At 38.5% G+C, this 24,189-nt stretch overlaps 1 protein-coding gene across 1 annotated transcript in view; it reads left to right on the top strand.

Annotated features, from left to right (window-relative positions):
• Positions 1–24,189, top strand: part of LOC103722512 (putative MO25-like protein At5g47540) — a 40,615-nt gene that overhangs the window by 13,664 nt on the left and 2,762 nt on the right. Inside the window, exons 4-8 of the mRNA XM_008813102.3 lie at positions 548–622; positions 7,490–7,583; positions 10,526–10,585; positions 22,300–22,368; positions 22,729–22,827. Of these exons, the coding sequence (XP_008811324.1) occupies positions 548–622; positions 7,490–7,583; positions 10,526–10,585; positions 22,300–22,368; positions 22,729–22,827 (397 nt within the window). The remainder of the gene's footprint in view (positions 1–547; positions 623–7,489; positions 7,584–10,525; positions 10,586–22,299; positions 22,369–22,728; positions 22,828–24,189) is intronic.

The following is a 24,189-nucleotide window of genomic DNA, read 5'->3' as shown; positions in this document are numbered from 1 at the left end:
ATGATAAAATGTGCCATACAAAGCAACGTTAAGATGCTACCTCTTCCAAGATGTTACATTTAAGTGAACAAAAATTCTAAAAGTCAGGCATTTGAGGTCTCTAATATTATCTTGTCTGAATGCATGCAAATCAATGGTGACTAGGAAAAGAAGGCCTTCTTTAAACTTATTGCCAATCTTTTTGGTGCCTGGATATATAGTCATTCGAGGTCTTGGTCTAGGATCTGTGGTTCAAATTTGCTAGAAATATAAAGTGGCATGCTGGAGACCTAGTTCTATTTTAGCATTCATGAAATCAGGGAAAAGATTTTTGGGAAAAGATTGAGTCGAGTGAGTGGAAGCATTCATGAAATCAGGGAAAGGAGCATAGCATTTTCGATTTTTTGTAGCAGTATACTTTATGAGTTTCAGATTCTATTTGCTACGAACAGCTATATGCCAACAATTCCATGTGTTCTTCTGCATTGGGAGAAGTCGTGGGATTTTCTGCCATATATCAAGTTGGTTTTAGCTTAACTTGTCACGTACTAACATATTGGTTATCCAGGTATGACAATGTGGACATTGCTTTACATTATGGTGCTATGTTAAGGGAATGCATTCGTCATCAAAGTATAGCAAGGTAATTGTGAATATTATTGGTTTATTAGTTTTTCCCCCTCTTTTGTAAGCCAAAATCTTTATACCTAAAAACTGCGTGCCAGAAAGTTTATTGTATCCGTCCGTTGAGATGATATTTATAAAGAAGGGAAAAAGACATCATATATGTTGTTTTCGAATGTTATGCATGGCAGCTATTCTCTTTTAATGGTTGTATGTTCTGTACATCTTTGGCTGATCAGCATATGGTTTTCTTATGTCTTCGATTATGATCTAAATGAGACATTAAGAGAGTTGGAGGAACAGGAGCATAGAAATTTGTGTTGCATTACATTTATGTAACATCTCTTCCATTACTTTTGTCAAGAAGATTCTGTACATGCTTATTTTTTTCTAAAAAATTATTTGAATCATTTGCTGATATTTTTTTATTGGGTTGATCATGACTTACTAGTATCTTTTCAAGATAAAATTAATAATTTCATTTTTCAGAATTACTAGGACTGGAATTGGAGAAGATGAAAATAACTTTCTTTATATGCCCTTAACATAGTATGATCCCTTAGTATTTCTAATTCTAGCACAAGCATCTGAATTTTAAATGTATATAAGTAAAACAAGCTTTGTAGAGATTAAGCTTCAGTTGTTATCACGACAATAAAGTTTACAAGTCATATGTTCAAATCTTTGCTAAGTGATGTGCTTTTAAGATATATGGGTGAGCCATATTATATTATAAGTATTTATCTCTTCCATAAAACAAGGCTTATATTTGTTGGAACTGGGAAGCCTTTAAATATGTCTCCATACATTGAAAGGTTAGAATCTTAACTTTAGAGGACACGTCGGTTCATATATTATTAAATAATATGCCAATTGTTGCCACTAGGATCCGCTCGGCCAAGACGCCGAGCTGACGGGTCGCTGGAGGTCTCAACTTATCGACCTTCCAGATTAGGTGGATTGGATGGGGGTCAACATGCCTCTGTGGCGATGATTCGGTGGCCGTTGCACTTGGTCGATGGTAGTTCTAGTGCCAATTGCCTCCGAGTTGGTGTTGGCAGAGGTGCTGCTCTGACTAGTGATTCGACGTTGACTCCGACCTAAAACAACAAAGACAAGAAAGTCTACTTGTCAGAGCATATCCGGTGAGGGACCCTCCAATGCCTAAGTCAAACACGACTCTGAAGAAATAGGAGGTCTAAGAGGGGTAGAGATAGCGTAAGACAGTCAGAGGAGAACTTACCTGGTGGGCCTCAGGATTGCAACATATAGGTGAGGGTTGGAGCTCGTCGTTGAGTAGTTTGGGCCTCTATGCTGGTTGATTTGGTAACGTGTATATTTTGCTCGGAATCATGTCTGCGCTTCTCAGCCATGGGAATCTGCACGTGTATTGCTTTTGTTAGGAAACAGTTCGCGATCATGGCCAAGTTGTTGCCAGCTCGACAGAGACTCAGAGAGTATGAAATACGAAGAATTCTTTGCATGTCTTCTGGATCAACCACATGGCAAGCATTGAATGGTCAGCTTGTGGCTAGATGGCGAGCTTTTGTTAGTCGTTCTGTCTTATCTGCTTAGGTTGGTTTTGAGGTGTATCAATTGCTCCCTACTTCCGAGGTCGAGCTGACTTGATCGGCTCGGGTGAAGGACGTAGCTTTCCTCGGGCGAAATCAACTAGTTGAGGCGAGCTACAAAGCCAATCAACCAAGCTGTCTTATCAGCTTGGAAATTCTTCTACAGACTGCATTTTGATTGCATGCTGGCGCCTGCCCTTTCAGAAGTGGTACTATTAGTGGTGGGATTTCCAAGGCGGCGGTTGGACGCTTTGTCGGTAGCGATCCTGGCGATGGTTCAGAATCGAACACTTGACATGTGGTGGAGATCGAATTGATTGCTTGAACAGTCATGTCGATTTGAGCCACCTGAGGCTTTATATAATGCTAGCGACCTGTGCTTCGTCGTTGTTTCAATATTTCTGCAACCAATCGTCTAAAGAGAGTGGTCGAGGGTGAACTCGTGCTCCATCTTCGAAATCCTTTCCTTTTTCCATTCCAAACCAAGGTCTTCCTCGTGGCATTTGTTTTGTTGTCTTTTTATCGGAGTTTCTTCGCCTTAATCTTCCAGTAGGCCTCATCGATTCCTTATCTTGGTTCTTCCCTTATGTTCTGCTCTTTCCTCCATTCCTTTTTCTTCTCATTTGGTTGGGAGAAGATGACGAGCTTGTGGCTTTGCATTCATCTGATCGAGCCTCCGAGGGCTCCAAGGGACCATCTTTGATGGTCGATTTTGCCCCATCTGCTGAGAAATGCATACTGGGGGAGGCCGACTTGGAGAGGATTCGTTCGAGTACCACATCCCTTAAAACTTTACTCTGGAGTTACTTGGCCTATTTGGTCGGGTGACGTTGCCCGGGAAGAATTAGCTCACTTTTTACAGGAAACTTTGAAGGTGGGACCAAGTTTTCCCATTTCAGTTCTTTTTGCCGAGCTTTTGTATGGGTACTAGCTCGTCCTGACTCAGTTTGTCCTAACTCAGCTCGTCCTCAATGCTTGGAGAATGATTGTCGGGTTCTTTTCTTTTGTCATTCTTCATGGTTTCTCTCCTTTGGGGCTTTTCCAAGCTTTTTTCTAGTTAAAGAAGAATTCTTGGAAAAGGGTTGGGGGTACCTCTCTAGCTGGAAAGGTTTCCACCTTCCGTCTAGTCCTTCCGCCATTCACAACTGGAAGGACCAATTCTTTTTCGAATCCTTGGAGAGGGGCTGGGCCTTCCCAACGCAATGGTCCACGCCGAAGAAGGCAATGAATCTGTTGCCGATCTTGTCTAATGAGGAGCAGGCGATGGTTAATACCCGTCATGGTATGCGGGCGCCGTCCTTGGCTAAACTACTTTCCGAGGCCATTTTGGCGACCTCTGCCGAGGGTAATTTCCTGCTTTGATTGAATTTATTTCTTCTAAGTGTTGATGCTCGACTTTTTTGACCCTTTTTTTTATCTTCATAGGGATGAAGTTCGATCTCAAAAAGCTAATGTCTGAGGCTTCCAAGGATACGCTCTGCAAAAGGAAGCTCAGCGGGAATGAGGCTACTTGTCGAGGAAGACGAAGGCACTTGCTGCTGCCCTAGTCCTTGATGCTGAGCTTCCTGAGGTGGAGGTGATTGCCTTAGTCTCTGCTCGTCCACCTATCTTGGAGGCTCCTTCGAGGGTGGTGCCAAAAAGTTCCCTGAGGAAGCATTAACCGCTGTGTGCGAGACTCCTTTTGATCCGACCTTGGATCCTAGGTTGTTGCCGAGCTTGCTTGGACACTAGCAGTAGTTGACGTAGCTACTTCCGCACTTGAGCTGGGTTTTGGACCGGCATATGCTCCAGCTCCTGCCATTGAGGCTCTGGGAGCGCTGACCTCCCAACTGCCCCGTCTTCATCTTGGGGGCCCGAAACATATATTTTACTAGCCCGCATGGTCGATTGAGGACACTGACTTGACTCATTGATTCCTCTGAGCTCCTTGGCGAGTTGGTTAGGAGGATGATACTTTGGGAAGATGAGAAGCGTCTCTAGGTGATGACGACAATAGAGCTCGTCAATGCTGCTTATATCGGGACGGTCGAGGTGGGCATCGAGGTTTCGAGGTCTTCACTTAGTATGTTTGATTCTTCTTGTCGTCTTGATTTTATCTTTGTAATCGCAGTGCACCTATGCTCCATTAGAGCCATCCTCGCGGCCTACCTTTTTAGGGTAGTGGCAACTAAGCGCGAAACCTGCAAGGCTGATTGGGGAAGGTCTTTGGCGGAGTCAAAGCTAGTGATAGCTCAGGAGGCGAGGGAGCATGCCTAGGAGCAAGCTCGCTTTGCTTGAGAGAAGCACTGCTTCAGTTTTGGCTCGCCGAGGCGTAGAGAAGGGTCGGGGAGGCGAGGCTGAAGTTAAAAAAGATAACAATTCAGCTCGAGAACATTGCTTGGTTCAAGGAGGTAGCAGCCGAGGTGGAGGGCAGAATTTGCCGAGTTGAGAAATTTGCCTGGGCCGAGGGTCGAGCAGTTTGAGCTGAGGAGCGGATTGTTGGGGCTGAAGAGAGGGCCGTTCGAGCTGAGGAGGAGGCTATGGAGGCCGAGAAGAAGGTTTAGCAGGTAGTCGAGGACTTTAAAGGCTTTAGGACTTTTGCAACATGATGTTGGAGGCTACCACGGACTCCGTCAAGAAGGGGTTCGAGGCGTGCTGGATGATGGTCGGCGAGCTACATCCCCAAATCGACCTCAACCGCATCATCCATGGAGGATCTGCTGTCGCTGAAGAGGAGGGACCTTCCTCCGAAGGGAAACTAGCAGGAAAGCAGTAGAATAGGTTTCTTTTTTTCCGGCTAGGTAGTGAAGCATGCTTCTTTTTGTATTTTCCTTTTTTTGCTCCCACCATTCATCATCCTCATAGTTTTTTTTAAAATATAAAGAATAGCTTCTGCAGAATATTGTCCCTTTTTGTCTTCGCTTTGGGCTCGGACCAATATTGGTGGCTCATGCATAGGCTTCTGAGAGTTCGTTCTTTTAAACCTTTTGGTTAGCTTTGCTTATTGACGCTTTTGGCCAATCGTGGGCTTTCAAGCTGCTTACTCGGCTTTAATGCAGCTGAGGTCAAGGATCACTAATTCTTAAGGCCACTTGGTAGCCTCGTGAACAGACGATTGAATGACGTCACTCCAATTGTCTTCGATTGTTCTAAAGAATCTATGTTTATTAGAGTGTTGGTAGAGTTTGTCAGCTATTGTAAGTAAAAAAAGTATGAATCCATATTTATTAGATATCAGCGATAACTATAACTTGACGTTATAGAAGCAAACAGAGGAACTGGTCCACTTTTGCCCTTATCCACAGTAAGCACAGAAACCGTTTTGACACAGAGGCGTCTCAATGATCTTGTATATGTTCACTAATCATTACAATATGTGGTTGATGTTAAGTGCATTCAGAAGGAAGTGGAGCTGAAGTACACAGATCCAATCCACAATACTTCTGTTCATATTGAGAAATTTCATAATTGGATGGCTTGTGGGCCAGGTGCTAAAGCTTGATGATCCAGGATCATCTCAACAACTAGCTAGTTTTGTAGCCAGCGAGTCTAGGATGGATGCAAAGCTATCGACGGATCATAACATTCCACGTATGCTTCCAACTGATCAGCCACAATCACAACCATAGGTATCACTAGGAGTCGATCATTAAATGACTTTGTTTAAGGCATCCTTCCAGAGATATGACCGAAAGTTGCTTAGACGAGGCTACCATGCTATTCAGTTGATTTAGTTAGGAGGGCAGCATCTCTTCTCCTAGCATAGCCAGACAGAGAGGGATACGAAGTAAAAGCAGGTAGCTGCTCAACGTAGCTTGAAAGGAAAAGAATATGCAGTTGTAGCCTTGATGGAGAGAGTGGAGTCAGTTCACTCAGATTCAGAGATCAAGAAGAGTAGCAGTGATAGTTTTGGTGATCATGGATCTAGTGGCTAGGAAGAGAGTGGAGGATATAAGACCACCATTTATGAGACATAGCCATAGGGTGGTCTTTGATTCTCACCTGTGAGTTCTAGTTTATGCATGTCACATAAGATAGGGACTACAGTGCACGAGCTGATAGAGCCCGCGGAGATACTATTACATACGGGAGACTAGCTCCTTAAGGTCGTTCAAGAGGACATGTTATAGCTACAAATGGCCTCGCACATGGAGCAGAATCCGTAGACGTATCAGGTCTGAGTTGTATACTGGATTCTATTCTGAGTTGTATTATGGAGAGAGAGAGAGAGGGATCAAAAAAGCCTTCATCTCGTCTGTCGTCCGCTTTTCGTAGGGGCTTCCCCTGTTTTGTTCAAAACAGGGGCTGTGCCCTACATTTTTTTGCAACTTCACAATCGAAGTTGGCAAATGGCTGCTATAGTGAATGAAATAGGGGTGATCCCCTGCAGACGGCAGATGACAGATGAGATGAGGGCAAAGGAAGTGAGAGAGAGGGAGGGAGGGAGAGAGAGGGCTCCAACTAGGCGGCTCGAGGTAGCATGACAAACCTTGGTAGAATCTAATATCTACTAATGGATTCTGTTTCAAGCAGATTTTGACCGAAATGATGTGACTTGGTTTCTGGTTTTTGTTATCGTATGGGATTTGACCATTTTTATCAATGACCATTGATGTTTACAATTATAGAGGATATTATAAAAAATTACATTGTTGGAAGATTAGTAGGAGTCATGGCAATAAAAGTGAAATGAAAATATTGAGATTGTATTTCTTTTGCATATGTGCTATGGAGAGTCTTCATAGAACTAAGAAGAGGAGAATGAGAAAAGTATTCAGGTAAGTTTTGCTTTGACAATTTATAAGAAGTCCATAGTTGTATAGAAAGAAGAAGGATTTCGGAAATCATATGGAGACAAATGGTTGAAATGTTTGTTAATTATGATTATGGTTATTATATATGGATATATTATCAAATATGGATTTTATCCATGTTTTTTCTTCCATTTGTTATGTTAGTTTTTCTTTTACTTTTCCTTGGAATTAGCTCTGGAAAGGGCTTATTTGATAATCTTTTTTTATTTCTTTTTAATTTGTAAGGTTTGTTGCTTGGCCATCATGTATAAAAAATGTGGAAAAATTTATCCATGACTGGAGCAGTAAGTAATTTCATATCTACAGTTTGAGCAATGATGTCTCTAGGTCACTGTTTGCATGTTGACGTTTGCCACTATACTCCAAGGATCTATTTTCATATTGGTTAGTATTTGCTTAGTTCAATGTATCTCATAGAGAGGTATCATTTCCTATTCAAGCATAAATTTTACATTCGTTGATGCTTATAAACTTATATTATAATGGTTTGCTTTGTCAGATTCTTAAGCTGTTCATTTGCAGGTATGTTTTAGAGTCTGAAAACATGAGGAAGTTCTTTAATTATATACAGCTTCCAAATTTTGACATAGCTTCGGATGCCTCTGCAACTTTTAAGGTCAAGTTATTGCTTTTTTGGGTCACTTTTTTCCTCTGCTACACGTTTTGATGTTGTCACTAGTTATTTTTTTGCGCTTCCTTTTTGTAGTAGATTTTTGTACCTTTTTTTTTGGCTAGCATTAATGCATTGATATTAGTAATTTCACACATTCACATATTACCTTTTAAATAACTGCATGCAAATACTGAATGAGTCCCAATTGAAAATTAAGTTGTGATCCACATGATCACCACAGAAGATTCTAGGGTGGGGTGGAAAGGGGCTGGGAGGTCAGCCTATGTTAGTGGATGACATTATGAAAAAGAACAATCCTTTTGGTTCTTTTTTTTTTGCCAGTTGTGCTGATTGCTACTAATCGATTGTGTTAACCTATACAGCATCGTTGGTCTTATTGCTGTTTTATAAACTTTTTTCTTTACTTGCTAGGGCATGAAAGTCACTTCATACACTAGAAGCACTCTCCATTTCATCCATCCTACCTGTAGTAGTAGCGATTAATGTGCTCAAATGCATGATGGGCACTGTATATAAGAACTGACATTGTTTGTATACATGTACACAAATACATTTGTTGTTGGATCAAATGTGTGCATGCCTATGTACATAAGTGTACTTTGTTTCAATATAATATTCTGAAACAAAAATTGTGCCATATAGATGAAAAATACAATTGTCTATATTTGAACCTTGCCATCTTCCCTTATCCTCTACATTCTTTCCAAGTCTATGGGGTTGTTGGGGGATTGCTTCCTGGCAACGCTAGCTTAAACTGGTGATTGGCCTAACAGTTTAGGGATTAAGGTTATGTATTGGCACTCGTATGTCATAAAGAAGGAAAATTGTAGGGCTTAAGTAAACTTGCAAGGTTGATATCCATATTTTTGTGAAGATGAGAGAACGAAGTGAGATCAATTAATGCAAAATATTGGAAGAGATGAGAGAACAAAGTGAGATTAATAAATGCAAAATATTGGAAGAGTTAATATACGTCCCATAAGGTTTAGAAGGTGCGGAAGAAGGTTTAGTTTTTGTAGAGTTTCTTGGTGACCTGAAACCAGAGTAGTAGAGGGTGGAACAGAGGGTTGTTGAGCATGACTATAGAGGTTCTACAGGGTTTATTTTGGGCTGCAAGTGTACTGTTGATCTTAAAACTTTAGCATTGAGAAGAATAAATAGATTATATGCACAGATTTTATCAGGTTTGAATTTAGATTTGATCTGAATCAAGTAAATTGTGTAATGGCAGTGAATAGATCAATATAAAATTTCGATCTGCGCTAAATTTGTTACGGATGAATGTATCAGATTGAAGATAGAAAATTTAGAGAAATTGACCCACTGATGGGCAAGAACCAAACCAGGCTTTCGCCAAGAGGTTTTTTGCACTAAAGCTGTACTCACAAGAAGCAAGTAGCCCCTGAAAATTAACTAGCCTGCTGCCTTTCCTCTTTCCTGTCAGGACCCTATGAAAAATATAAAATCACTCCATCATTGTTGCCTAAACCCTTTCTTATATAACAATGTTAGGATTCCCATAGAATCCCATATAGAATGACACTTGCATTTTTCTAAAATAAATACTAAGGGCTTCAAGGATGCCCTCCAAGTAAATACCTAAAATAGGACCTGCACATAGTAATCTTGTTTGAATTGTGTCTAAAACCAAATCAAAGAACGACCTAAAGAAGGATGCTATATAAAATAAATTTTTTGAAATAAACTACTTAGGCTTGGTCCAGGTTTCTCTACTATTGCACTTAACTTGAGTTGTTCAATACTCTTGATGCTTCAATATGCTCCATTAATGCTCCTTTCGGCTGGATATATACTTGGATCACCATGATATGGATTGTGTTGCATGATCCGGGCCTTACATCAGTCTCATTACCTACTAGTTGGTCTTTTAGGTTTCATGACAAGCCACTTTCTTGCCTAAATTTGCTCTTGGTAAAAATTTTCAAAATTCAAAAAATAAATAAAGTATAGCACTAAATTCAGTTATTTGTAGCGAACAAGTGTACTGATTCTTAGATGTTTATCAACTGTCTTGACCTGTTGAAACCTGGTTCTGGTTGTATAAAACCCAAAAATTTCAATCAACCTGTTGCCAGTCAGTAGCCATGACCTGCATGGGTTGATATAGGAAACTGGAAATAATGAGTTAAAAACAAAACAAAATCCCCCTCATCGACCCGATTTTCTTGTGAATTAGCACATCATCCTTTTGTCTTGCTCCTCCCACTCCCACCTTCTTCCCCATCTGTGATCCCAGGGTTCCCTCACACCCTATTATGAATCTTGTTTTCCCTTATCTGCTTTCCAGTTTAGCAATTTAAGGTTTTAAGTCTTTGCAACACCCAAACGTAGGGTTTTAAAGAGCACCTTTTGCTTAAACTACAGACTCTTACAGGATGATGATGACGATGACCATCATCATCATCTTTAACTATGTCTGACAGCAGAGAATCTATGTCCGACAGCAGATATGCAAGAATCTATGCATATGCAAGAATCTATGCATGTGGTATGTATGCATGTGTTTTCTATGGCTTCTGCTCTCTTTGCATCTTCTATTTCTGAACTTGATTTCTTTGGACTATTTTTTGCATATTACTGATTTTGGTGAAGGCCTCTTGTTTGAATCAGGCTACATCTTTCACAAATTTTGTATGTAATATTTGTATTTTTTTTCTAGATATTGCAAAGATAATGTTTTTGGAGCTCTGACTTGTGAGGTGTTAAATGGCCCTTTCAATTATCCTTTCCTGGCAGGCATTCTTGAGTCTAGTTATGCTCTTTTTGTGATGTTCGCAGCATTTCGATTTCTAATTCATTTTCACATGTCTAATAAGGATATATTTCCAAAATTCTCACCATGCCTCTCCCTTTTTATATATTGTCAACATCAGTGCTAATATATTGTGCTAGCTGCATTGCAGGAGCTTTTAACAAGGCATAAATCAACTGTTGCTGAATTTCTTTCTAAAAATTATGACTGGGTAAGTAGTCTTTTTGGTGGGTTTACTGAACTCACTCTTTTTGTTTTTTTGTTTGTTGCAATTCATTAATTTATTGGACACAATTTAAGTTAAATGAATCAGGGCAAAAAATAGTCATGGTTGTTATTTTTGACCATATATACCTCTATCTTTGTTCTTTTCTAGCAAGCTTTAAACATGCATTATTGGAAGAGTTTGAAACGCTGTAGTTCTGCTAAAGTTTGAAGATAAGGCTCACTGAACTTTGTGTGTGTATGCTCTTGCATGCATGAATGCAAACTTTTCCCCTTTCTTCTGAAATTGTCATGGGTAGATCTTCTGCATAAGCCAGTGTAACTGAACACAATGTTAATTGTACAAGTAAGTTTAAATATATAAAAGAGAGATGAAAGATGTTATTAGATGTTTTCTTTATATTGTTGAAACTATAAATATTATTTAAAAAAGAGAACAATAATTGACCAACAAAATTTTGATATATGTCAGTATCATTCCAGGGGACGGCACCTTTTCTTTGTAGACTCATATGAAATTAATGCCAAATGATAACAATTCATATGAATACTCTCATATGCTTGTATTCTTGTATGTATTAATGTATATATGTATGGATGGTTGGATACATGCATGTATCCGTGCATGAATACATGTATGTTCGCACATTTATCTGTACATCTATGTATATAAATGTTTGTTGGATGTATCATGCATATTGCAGGGGTGGTTGCATGTGTTTCACTATCTAAGATGACTTTCTTTGGACTTGTCATTTCAAGATGCTATCAATCTCACACTTGGAGCTTCATAATTTATGACCTGAGTCATATGTATTGCATATAGGGGTGAATGTAAGCTGGACACAACACCTAAATTATACCTTATGTGGGAGGTATATGCATATGGATTTGAAAATTTCTGCAACAAATAGATCCTCTTTTCTTATTCGTGCTTGAATTATGTGCTATTCAATTCGAAGCCTAAGTATTATAGGATATAAGTTTATTCTAACCATGGTATACTAAACCGATCTGTACTGGCTGGTTCAGCCCGTACCTAACTGGTCCGATTCAAGCGTGGAAAACGGTTCCGGCCCCAAAGGGGCCGGAATCGAGCGGTACAAGTCCGGTACTGGTGCATACCAGACCGGTTAGCACCGGCACGTGCGCCTTGGGTAGCGCGTCTGTGCGCTGGGCAGCACGCCCGCATGGGTGCGAGCTAGGAACCGTGGCGCACGCCCCCGCGACTGTAGCATTTAACGTCGCGCGCGCCCACGCGCGCTTCCGCGAGCTTTTTTTCACGCTCGCATTGCACTCTGTTGGCTCTATTCGGTAGCAGTTCAAACCGGTCCGAACCGGTACCAGTATCGGTATGGCGTACTTTGATTCTAACTATCAAGATCTGATACACTTGGCTTTTGGAAGGCATGTCCTTACTGAAAATTAAGGCCAAAACACAAACCACATCAATTACCATGTTCTTTTTCACAAATTTCTTACATTTCTAAGTGTTGAAAGAAAATCCACGAGATTTAAGCTTTACCTCGTTAAGCATTAAATGATTTGCTTTTTGTGCCACCACCTTTTACAACTTTTGTACTTTCTTGTATATGTGAATGATGTTTGACTATATTACCTCAAGTTTCTTTTAATAATTTTCATTCTGAATTTATTTATATTTTGGATATGTCCAGGGCTGAAACATCAAGGCTAAAACTCAGTTACCTCGGTTTAAGAATACATTTTCTTATCAGTATCAGTTTCTGGTTCCTTGGTTGGATGACATTTGGACATTATGTTTTATTTTGAGGTGATCCCGAAAGTTGTCTTGGGCAAGATATGATTATGCCTTTCAGGCTGTCTAATTGATGCATAACTTATTTCTCAAAAAGAAGAAGAAAAAATAGATGCATAGTTTTGATAATCAAGTAGCCAAATACTTTGTGGATCTTTATTATTTTTTCTAACAAATTTTTACTCAATGTTTCTGTCTAGAGGAAATGCCAGCAACTGTATTTGATATCAAATTCACAAAAAAAACTGTTAAGCAATTCTAAAAGTTGATAATATTCAAGTGAACATGAATGTTGGATGAATTCTTGTGATGCCAAAGAGTGCTATTATGTCCTTGATGCCAACATCCATGGTATGGTTGCTGCAATCTCATAGTTGGCTGTTGGTCGCTTGCAAAATATTGTTATGGATTAGGAAAATTTCTTGGAGGGTCATTTTGTTTCCAACCACCCTCTTCATGTGATGCGCTGCATGTGGTAGGACATATATAACTTGAAGGCATCTATTCAACTGAGGTGAGGAGGTGGAGGAAGAGATGTGTGGGTCTGAAGAGGCAACAAGCTTGCAATATGTGATTTTTGGGAGATTATGAGTCACAGTCTCATATATGAGTCTGGTTAGGACTTCACCTTCTACTGCATTATCTTACCAACCATCCAACATAAGGTTGGTTCCATGTGGGATTTTGTTATATGGGACAATCTCATGAAAGTGAGCATCAAAACACCCTTTGCTTGCTTTGAGGCACTGTTTTAGGGGAGGTAAATATTCTAGTCTGCATATTGCTATTGGAGTATGGACCTTGGCAGTTAGCAGAAGTCCAGTCTTTATTTATTTATTTATATTTTTTTGAGCTATTCTTTATTCTCTAGGCATCTTTTGTCCTCTGATCGCCATCTGAAGGTCTGCCTTGAAGCCGCCTTCCCCCCATCTTGTGGTGGTCCTTGAGACATAATGTTTCTTTATACATTGGTTCACCTTTGGTTGAATATAGCCTTCTAGGCTAAGCCAAGATCGACCTGATTTAAATTTGGTCTTTATTCATCTAGCAGTGCTTATTGTCTGCCCATGACTCCTTTCTCTTCTCTTTATTTGGAAAATTGTTTTGATGCTTTTGGCAGCTAGTTTGACCTTATATGGCCATTTTAGCTCTTCATGGATACATTTGGGCATTTATAGGAGCCATGATTGCTTTCATTATTTCTTTGAACCTTTCTTAATGCTATTTGTTATGAACCTTCTCAAACCTTAGTGTAGCCTCCATATCCTTTAAATTATTGTTTTAGTTTTATCTCATTCATGTTTGGTGCAACCTATAATCAGCTAAAACAGGTGTAGACTGATTTCATAATAGTCAATTATGGTGCGATTGATTAGACACTTCAGCAAATGCTCTTCATCTCAAAAGATCATCATAGGGATATGTGAACATAAAATAGAACATGATAGATATCTTATTAATGAAGCCTAATCAATGAAATATAATTAGTGCAACAAACTGAAAATAACTATAATAGAATAATAAAAAAAATACTGCCAGTAAACTTGAGTTCTAAGGATGTGATAGATGGCAATGATGGTAATGATGATGGGTAGAGATAATGATTGATGGATGAATAAACGAGGATTGGGTAAAAGATGATAAAACTAGTCGGATAATTACTTTTGCGAGTTTGGTCCCTCCAATCCAATGAGAATCTTCAGGTCGCGCTCCACCAAGGCATCAAGATGAAGGATGACAAAGTCGAGAAGGTGGCTTCAAGAAGAAATAGATCAAGAAGTAGGATGAAAGTGGAAGAAAAAGGATTTTTCAGGCTTTGCCCACGGCGGCACTCATCTTTCTAGATTTTTTTCTTTTTCTTCTTGTTTTAATGGCTGTAGTCCTTTCTTTTTATAGGCCCAAAAACAGCTGCAACAATCTTCCTAAAAATCCTCCAAAACGGTTTCTAGATAACTTCTCTACTAATTTTTATCCAACTTTTCAAACCGCCCTTATCTTTCTCCCACTCGTCCTTATCTTCCGTTCGTGAACAATAACTCGGGTCGGGTTACTGTTCATGTGAACAATTCTATCTCTAGGACTATCACCCATCCTCCTTCGTTCCTAGAGTTGCGTGATGGCCATGGGCATTGAAGAAAGGCCAAGGCTCAAGTAATTAAGTGTGGTGGTTTGTGGTTGTGTTAGGCTTCCTATCACACCTAGGTGGACCTTTTTTGCTTGGCAGTCCTAGTACATGATTCGACTGAAAATCTAAGCCTAAACATGGCTTTGGATGGAAAACACAGAAACAACAAAAAAACGTAAACTAAGTACAAGATGGAGCCCTGAGACTACATCAATTCCCCACAACTAGGAAGAAATCGACTCCTGACGAGTAGGCCTCTTGTATTAACTCGTCCTCGCTGATTCATGAATTGTTTGAAATAGGTCTCTCTTGCCAATGCATAAGGAATCTGCGATATTACCCACGCCTAGTGTCTACTGATCGCATGTCAAGAATATCCTCAATACCGTTATGAAAACTGGACTCTGAACTGGTGCTGGGTAGATCTGGAACTGTAACCGTCTCTGGTGGATCTCCATGGAACTGGTATAGGTCGGCGACGTTGAAAATTGGGAAGGTTTGGATGTTGTCTGGAAGCTTCAATAAATAGGCGTTATCTCTCAGCTTTCGACGTATGCGGAATAGACCATACTTTCGCGGGCTGAGCTTGCTGTAACTGCCCAATAAAAATCTGATGCATCTCATATAGCAAATTTATTTTTTAAAAAAATTGTTAGACTGCATGATATTCCAAGATCATTCACATCTGATAGGGACACAAAATTCACTAGTTATTTTTGGAAAACTCTTTGAAGCAAATGAGGAACAAAACTAAACTTCAGCAGTGCTTATCACCCCTAAATAGATAGTCAGACAGAGGTAGTGAACCGTACACTCAGTAACATGCTTAGATGTTTGGTTAGTGAGCGTGCTTCCATTCTCTATCATGGTCGGAAAAGTGCCGGAGCAGAGGACAATATTGGTCAAATCCAACGGGAAGTCCATTAGTGCTTGCTTGACTCCAGTGCCAGGTATAAGGATGATGCTGACCATTATCGCAGGAAGGTTCACTTTGCAAAGGACGATGTAGTGATAGCCTATTTCAGGAGCGAGAGATTTCCATTGGGTAGTTACAATAAGTGCAGCCCGCGAAAGTATGGTCCATTCCGCATACGTCGAAAGCTGGAGGAGAATGCCTATTTATTGGAGCTTCCAAACAACGTCCAGACTTTTCCAATTTTCAACATCGCCGACCTGTACCAGTTTCATGGAGATCCACCAGAGGCGGTTGCAGTTCTAGATCTACCTAGCACCAGCTTAGAGTCCAGTTTTCATGAGGGTATTGAGGATATTCTTGACGTGCGAGCAGTAGACATTAGGCGTAGGTAGTATCGCAGATTTCTTGGGCGTTGGCACAAGAGACGTATATCAGATAGTTCATGGATCAGCGAGCACGAGTTGAGGCACCAGAGATCCGATTTGTTGCAGCGCATACAGGAGGCCTACTCGTCAGGAGTCGAGTTCTTTCCAGCTGGAGGAAACTGATATAGTCTCAGAACTCCATCTTGTGCATAGTTTATTTTTGGTTGTTTCTGTGTTTTCCATCGAAAGCTATGTTTAGGCTTGGATTTTTGGTCGAGTCATGTACTAGGACTGCTAAGCAAAAAGGGTCACCTAGGTGTGATAGGAAGCCTAACCCAACCACAAAGCACTACACTTAATTGTTTGAGCCTTAGCTTTTCTTCAATGTCCACGGCTATCACTCATCTCTAGGAACGGAGGATGGGTGAAAGTCTTGGAGATAGAATTATGCATGTTGAATGTATGGAAGAAGGGGGGAAGGAAGTTAGGAAAGAGAACAAAGAAAAAAAAGTTACTGTTCACGTGAATAGTAACTCGATCCGAGTTACTGTTTACAAAACAGTAATCCGACCCGAGTTTCTATTCACGAAATAGTAATCTGACCCGAGTTATTGTTCATGGAACAGTAATAGGCGGTTGGACGGAAGATAAGGACGAGTGGGGGAAAGATAAGGGCTATTGGAGAAGTTATTGGATAAGGATTAGTGGAGAAGTTATAGAAATCATTTTAGAGAATTTTAGAAAGATTGTTCAACTGTTTTGGCGCCTATAAAAAGAAGGGACAACCATTAAAAAAAAAAACCTAGAAAGGTGAGTGCCACCGTGGGCGAAGCTTTGAGAAATTCTTTTTCTTCTACTTTTACTCTGCTTCTTGACCTATTTCTTCTTGGAGCCACCTTCTCGACCTCGTCATCCTTCGTCTCGATGCCTTGGTGGAGCGCGACCTGAAGATTCTTATTGGATTGGAAGGACCAAACTCGCAGAGGTAATTATCCGACTAGCTCTATAACCATCTTTTTCAGCCTTTGTTTCTTCATCCATCAATCATTATCTCTACCCATCATCATTACCATCGTTGCCATCTATCACATCCTTGGAACTCGAGTTTAGTGGCAATATTTTTTTTTGTTCTGTTGTACTTATTTTCAGTTTGCTGCACTTGTTATGTTTCATTAATTAGGTTTCATTGATAAGGTATCTATTATGTTCTGTTTTGTGTTCACATTATCTTTATGATGATCTTTTGGGATGATGAGCATTTGCTGAAGTGTCTAATCTATCGCACCATAATTAATTATTATGAAATCAGTCTACACCTGTAGTAGTTGATTATAGGTTGCATCAAGCAGCCTATGAAGCGTATAAAAATGGACATCTAAGTGACTTTACATACTACATGGGCTTTAGATGTTTAAAGGGTTTCCTTTTGATTGTTTGGTGTTTAAAGCTGTTCAAGGTGGCACTTCAGGAGTTATCACTACAACAATATAGGCTTTTAGCAGGTGAAAGAAGAGCTGCTAGAAGTCACAAAATTGCCGCTAAGAATTATTGCAACAAACTAGTGCCCACCTCTCCCAAAAAAAAAAAAAAAATCTTATACTGTTGCAAAAAGTTTAATGCGATATTTATATTTCTCTAGAAAGATAGTCATTGTGGCAAAAAAATCTCTCTAAAATTGGAATTTTTTTAGCAGCCACAATTTTTGTCGCTATAGGTCTACATATATTTTTAAAAGGCAATTATTTTTGCTGCTATATATGCAAACATTTTGAGGCAGATATTATTTTTCTGCTATAAAAGCCATCACTAAACACTATTTTCTTGTAATAGTTAACTTGCTGTTCAAAATGCTGGTTATGAAGTTAATTACTTGAATATTATAATTATTTTCTTTGTTCCAGAGAAAGTAGCTTGCAATTAAATTTCAACTTGTATATGACATTGTAAAGGCTTGAGTGTACATAAGTCTTTTGCTGTTCTCGGTATGAGACACTTGTCTGTACCAACTTAATCAGGTAGGCTTATTTTGCTCTTTTTGTGTACCCTTATCTCCTTCCCTAGACTCGCAAGTATAGGGGAAACTTGGTTGGATGTTCATAAAGCTTAAACTGCTTCACACCCCTACTCATGAACTAGCCTTTTATTTTTCTCGGCAATACTTATGTTTTCCAAGGATGCATGATGTAGGATCTTTGAATGACATACTATTGTCATTTGGTTGAGGTGCCTCACCTTTTCTTTGTTTTTTGGGACCAATCGTTGGTCTAAGCAAAGGTTTGGTTCTGCCCGTACCGGGCTAACTTGATAGGAGATCAAATCGGTTCACCAATTTTTTTGGAACTGGCCGAAACCGGTCCGAACCGATAGGAACCAATCGGAACCGGTTGCGAACCGCATGGACTCGGTCCGTCGGTTCTGTGTGGAATTGGTTCGCACCGAGTTGGACTGGTTCTGAACCGGCCCGCGTCATCTCTTTTGTTTGTTTTAAAGGTAAGTTGGGAAGGCTCGACAAGTTTTTTTAAGCCTTCCTAACCTATTTTTTTGGACGCCAAAAGATACTTTGCAATTTACAAAATAAGAAAAGATTATGCCAAAATTTTTTATTTTAGCTTATTTTTTTGATATGTTGTAAATCTATAGATCTACATAATCACATAAAATTTTTTAATTTTTAGAATATATATCATTTTTTTTAAAATTAAAAAAATATTTTTGGATTAAAAAATAAAAAATAAAAAATAAAATTGAATGTAAAATTAGAAGCATATTTAGGGGCATGTAAGCTACTCTTCAGCTAAATTTGGTGTCCATTTATTTAAGTTTTGAGACGGCCATGCGTATAGTAGCCTAGGTCTAAATTTAAAAAGAATAAGAAATAAGTAATCTTTGACGTATGTCCACGGACCTAGAAAAATATATGTAGTATCCATGGTATGGTTTTATATGGTCTAAATTAAAACTAAAAATATGAAAAATAAGTAGTACGTAATACATATTTCAGAAGTATTTTTTGAAGTAAAAAAATATTTTTCTAAAGTTATGGTATTTGGACCAATTTTTAATTTAAAAATTATTCGAATCATATAAATAAATAAAAATATATGAAAAATACTATGTATTAGATAAATTAGATGTATTTTTTGAAGTTAAAAAAATATTATTTTAATCGTAATTTTTTTTATTTTTAAATAATTGATAAACTGACATACTTGATAAACCTGCAAGAATGAAATTATCAAGAAAAAAGGAGCGAGAGTGTGATATTGGTTGGGATCGTGAGCAAATATTCTCGGATTGGCACCATAAAGTGCAACTGGTGCAACACAGATTTCAAAGGAGGGATAACTTAGTTGAAGCAGTACTTAGCTGGTGGTTATTCCGATATATCTATATGCTGAAAATGCCCACAGGAGATCTGACAGTTGATGAATAAGTACTTTGCTAATTTTAAAGTAGTGAAGGAGAGGGTTGCCAAAAGGAAGGCAGAGGTGAACTGTCGAGTGATAGAGCCACCTTTCTAGCACTTTAGGAAGTCAAAGGAGTCGACTCTACATGATGAGGAGGCATAGATTTAGGCTGCCATTCAGGCGAGCCTGGATGATCAGTGGCAGCAAGATGAGGTGGCCAGGCATAAGACCTTTATAATATGAGCTGGGCTCCGATTCTACGAGTAGCAGGGTAGATCTAGAGTTCAGGAGGATCTCCTTATGGAGGCTGTCAGCAGAGGTGGTGTCGTATTGCATCTATGTTAGAGGCTTGTGGTAGTAGAATGAAGTCCTTCAGGGAGTTTTCACTAGGAGCCACCATCCATGATTTAGATACACATGATTTCTTCAGCAAGGAATCAAAATAGCAGAGGGTTGTCACAATGCTAAAGAAGAATAAGAAGAAAGATATATGGCGAGCTATTGGATTCTAGTTTCACTTCAGCTATATTTCAACGAATGTGGAAAATAATATGTATTATAGGTTTGCTATTTTCTTCATACAGGCTGTTGGTCTCGTTGTAGATCCTTCAAGATTGAAGAACATTTACGGTAAGCTTATTGACAATAATATGGAGTTAGAGAAGTGGATTGCCTTATACAAGAGCAAGTGGTCCACATATGGACTGATGGTGATGTGTGATGGTTAGACCGGTTCTACTAGACAAATCATTATCAACTTTCTGATATATTGAAATTTGATTCATAAGTCAGTTGATGCTTTCAATTAGGTGCATGATGCTATGTACATCCTCAAATTGATGGAGAAGGTGATTGATCAAGCAGGAGAGAAGTCGTGCAGGTCATCACTGATAATAGGCTACAATATAAGGCCACCAGAGAGATCTTGATGGGGCGACGACTATATTTTTTGGACCCCATATGCTACATATTGTATCAACTTCATGTTGATGGACATTGCGAAGATTCATAGGATGTAGCAGACAGTGGAGACAATAGGTAAGCAAGAATATTGAAAATTAGACTGCTCCTGTACTTATATCTGTGAAAAATTTAAAGCGGCTAGCTATTTGGATTCTTTTTCAGACTGTTTTCTCGAGTGGTGAGCGTAGCTGGTCTACTTTCTTCCTCATCCACAACAAGCAGTGAAACCATCTGACACAGTAGCGCCTCAACGACCTTGTATATGCTCACTACAATCTGAGGTTGAAGTTAAAGTGTATTCAGAAAAAAATGGAGCTAAAGTATACAGATTCTATTCATAATGCTTTTGTTGACGATGAGGATGATCCTATGATTGGATGGCTTATGGGCCAGCAGCAGAAGTCGGAGTCGGAGCTTGATGAGCGAGAATCGCCTTTACGATTGGCCTGTTTCGAAGCCAGCGAAGTTAGGATCGATGTAGGACAATGGGCAGATCACAACATTCTACGCATCCTTCCAGCTAATTAGCTACAATCACGTGTCACTAGAGAGCCGGTCGTCACATGACTTCTTTTCGAGACATCCTATCAGATATATGATCGAGAGATGATTAGATGAGGCCACTACACTATCCAGTCAACTCGGTCAGGAGGGCGACATCATTCTTCCAATATAGCCAGACAAAGAGGGGCACGAAGGGTAAGCAGACAACTACTCAACACATCAAAAATAAAAAAGAAAAGGCAGCTGCAGCCCCCATGGAGAATGTGGGAGAGCCAATTTACTTATATTCAAAGACTGAGCAACAGCGTGACAGTTCTGGTGGTTTTGGATCTACTGGCTAGGGAGAGAGTGGAGGGTATGAGACCACCATTTAGGAGAGTTGCAGGATGGTCTTCGATTCACCGGTGAGTCCCAGTTCACACGTGCTACATAGGATAGGGACAATGGTGCACAATTTAGAGCCCACGAGGATCCGATTGCATATTGGAGACGGGCTCCTCGAGGTCATTCGGGACACGATGCAGCTGCAAATAATATCGAACGTAGAGTAGGATCTATAGACGTATCAAGTTTCGAGTCATATACTAAATTTTACTATCTGCAGCCACAGGCATTCTATGATCCATATGAATATGGAAATGGTGCATCTGAGGCATCGTCTTCTGATGGCTACTATCCTATACCGCTTGGAGCATTTTATGGATCGAATTTTGATGCCAACATATTCGAATGGACTTCTTCATAGCCATATTATCAGTTTAGAGTATCAGTCAGAGGACACCTCTTAGAGCTAGAGCTTCAGCGAGAGATTCGAGAGTACTATAACCTAGAGCACATTTCTTATGGGATAAACATACAAGACTACAATATTATTTGGTTAGAGGGTGGGCTGATGTGCGTCCTGGCTATGCTAATGATCCGGATATCTACGAGTCATCGCCACTCGACGAGATTTTAGATATTGATATATATTGTATTTTAAATATATGTAACTAATTATATTATTTTATATTTTTTATCTGACTAGTTGATTTTAGAATATTTTATATTGGTTTTTATAGCATGCAATATCTAACTAATCATTTTATATTTTGTATCACTTTAAAATTATAAGATGCATTATTTAGATTATATTGGAATCATAGAAACAACAAAAAACATAAAAAAAATCAAATTATACTTAAAATCATTTAAAAAGTTAAACAAATTAATTACTAATCAATCAAATCAGAAAAACTTAAAAAAAAATTTGGGCATGCCTGTTTGGAGCATACCGTGTGTCGGTATGGTGTACTGTACCGATTTGCTCATCGACCGGTATGGGTCTCAGTACTGGTTCAGCGGATCTTGGTCCAGGCTTTAGATCTGACCTGACCTGAAGCTGGTTGAGAATGTGTGTTTTCATTTGAATATTAAGTTAAAGTCTTCTAGGATAAGATATCAAAACTGATCCAATATGTATTAATACTTACATCATGTGATCGTTCATGAAACTGATTAGCTTCTAGGTTTGTCAGTATTTGCACTTTGTTTTTAACTTTGGCTTACCGTTATATTCTTGTGCTCTTTTTTCGCTCTCATTTTTTTGTCAGATTTCTAGAATTTATTTATTTATTTATTTTGATCATTTCTTGTATGTTCAGTTTTTCAAGGAATTTAACTCAAAGCTGCTGGAGTCTCCCAATTACATAACAAGAAGGCAAGCTATCAAGGTAAAATTATTTTGGTGTTGATTATTGTAAAAACTAACTGATGATTTATATTAAGAAATAGGACTAAGTATTTTCAAATCTCATTATCAGTAGTAATGCACCTTACGATTTCTTTTACACTTTGTATACAATATGTATTTTATTATCAAGAATTAGATGAGTCCTGCAATACTTGCAATAGTTGTTTAACTAATTCTTGGTTGATGTAGTTATTTCCATTTGTTATAATGCAATAATAATGTATTTTGTCAATAATGCTTCAAAAGGATAATTATATAGTTTGGCTAGGGTGTCTGATGGTTTTTTTCCCCTAATGTATTGGAGCATCTCTAAGCAATATCCTTGTTAAACCCCTTTCAGCTTTTGGGAGACATGTTACTGGACCGATCAAATTCTGCAGTTATGGTGCGCTATGTTAGCTCCAAGGACAATCTTATGATTCTAATGAATCTTCTGAGGGTATTATATATCTTGTCTTCCCATATATTTATTAATGTGCATTTTGTTAATTTACCATTAACTACATCTGAATGCTTCCAGTTTGCTTAGTCCAAGGGTTTTCTGTCTTTAAGATCTTTGGTGCACCTCCAACATTTTTTATGGATATTTCAGAGGCATTGTAGAATTTAAGAATTTGAAGACCAACCTCTCGAAATGCCTTGAGCATTGGTGAGTCTGGAGATACCAGAAACAATGAGATATTTTGTCTTCAAAGCTCCTCTCACCATTCCCATCTGTATGATGCAAGCAGATTTTCAACATGAACATTGGCATTTTTGCTCAGTGGATTTTCGCTTTCAGCATAAAGATTCTCGCAACCTTCTTTGACTTGTTGCTCAATATTTTTGCTTAGTGGATTTTTTGCGTACGTACCCTCCTAAATATTGGATTTTGTATGAATACCCTTCTAAAATTGATATTTCTTTATATATCCTCATCAAACACTTGTTTTGTATCCCTTTTTTTTTTCTTTTTTTTTTTTGCATATCTTCTCATGGCATCTAATGCCATTAAAAAATTAGCAGTTTAAAATTAAAATGACAAAAATACCCTAAGCGGGTAAATATGAAAAAAGAAACGTTTATAAGGGTATATATGCAAATAGCAATTTTGGAGGGTATTCATGCAATTTCATATATTTAAAAGGGTATACACACAAAAAAAATCTTGAATTTTTGCATAGATCCCTTTCTAAATATTAGAATTTGCAAGAATGGCCTCCAAATTAATATTTACGTGCATGCCTTCATAAAACACTATTTTTGTTTGAATATTTTTGACATAGCGATTCAGCTAATGTAATTAGCCAAAATTATATTTATTTAAATTAAAAATTAAATAAAATTATGAAAGTATTTTTTTATTTCTGAAATGAATAATAGGTTAATAGGTTTCATTAGAAACTAATATCTCTATCTCTTTTGAGAAATTTTTCATTCTCTTTCGACCCTCTTTCACTTCTTTGTCCAGAATCAAAACCATTCTCTTGACTCTATTCTTCACCATAGACAACTATTCATTATATCTTTTTCTACATGAAGATGGTTAGGTTCTACCTTTAGCTTTATGAATTATTTAAAGAAAAGTGTTGTGAGAGATTTATGATATTTTTAAGCAATATTTTTATGGAAAACATTGAGGAATAGGCACTAGATAAATTTGAGTGTAAAACAGGCTGAATAAAAAAAAATGAAATTAGAATTTTGTGTAAACCCTCCTAAAGATGTGAAATTGCATGATTACCCTCGCAAAGTATTATTTGTATATATATCTATATAAATGTTTCTTTTTGCATATTTACCTACTAAGGATATTTTAGTC

Source organism: Phoenix dactylifera, unplaced genomic scaffold, assembly GCF_009389715.1.
Source record: "Phoenix dactylifera cultivar Barhee BC4 unplaced genomic scaffold, palm_55x_up_171113_PBpolish2nd_filt_p 000760F, whole genome shotgun sequence".
Taxonomy (NCBI): Eukaryota; Viridiplantae; Streptophyta; class Magnoliopsida; order Arecales; family Arecaceae; genus Phoenix; species Phoenix dactylifera.
The sequence above is the reverse complement of the archived record's forward strand: the minus strand, read 5'-3'. Positions and strand labels throughout refer to the sequence as shown.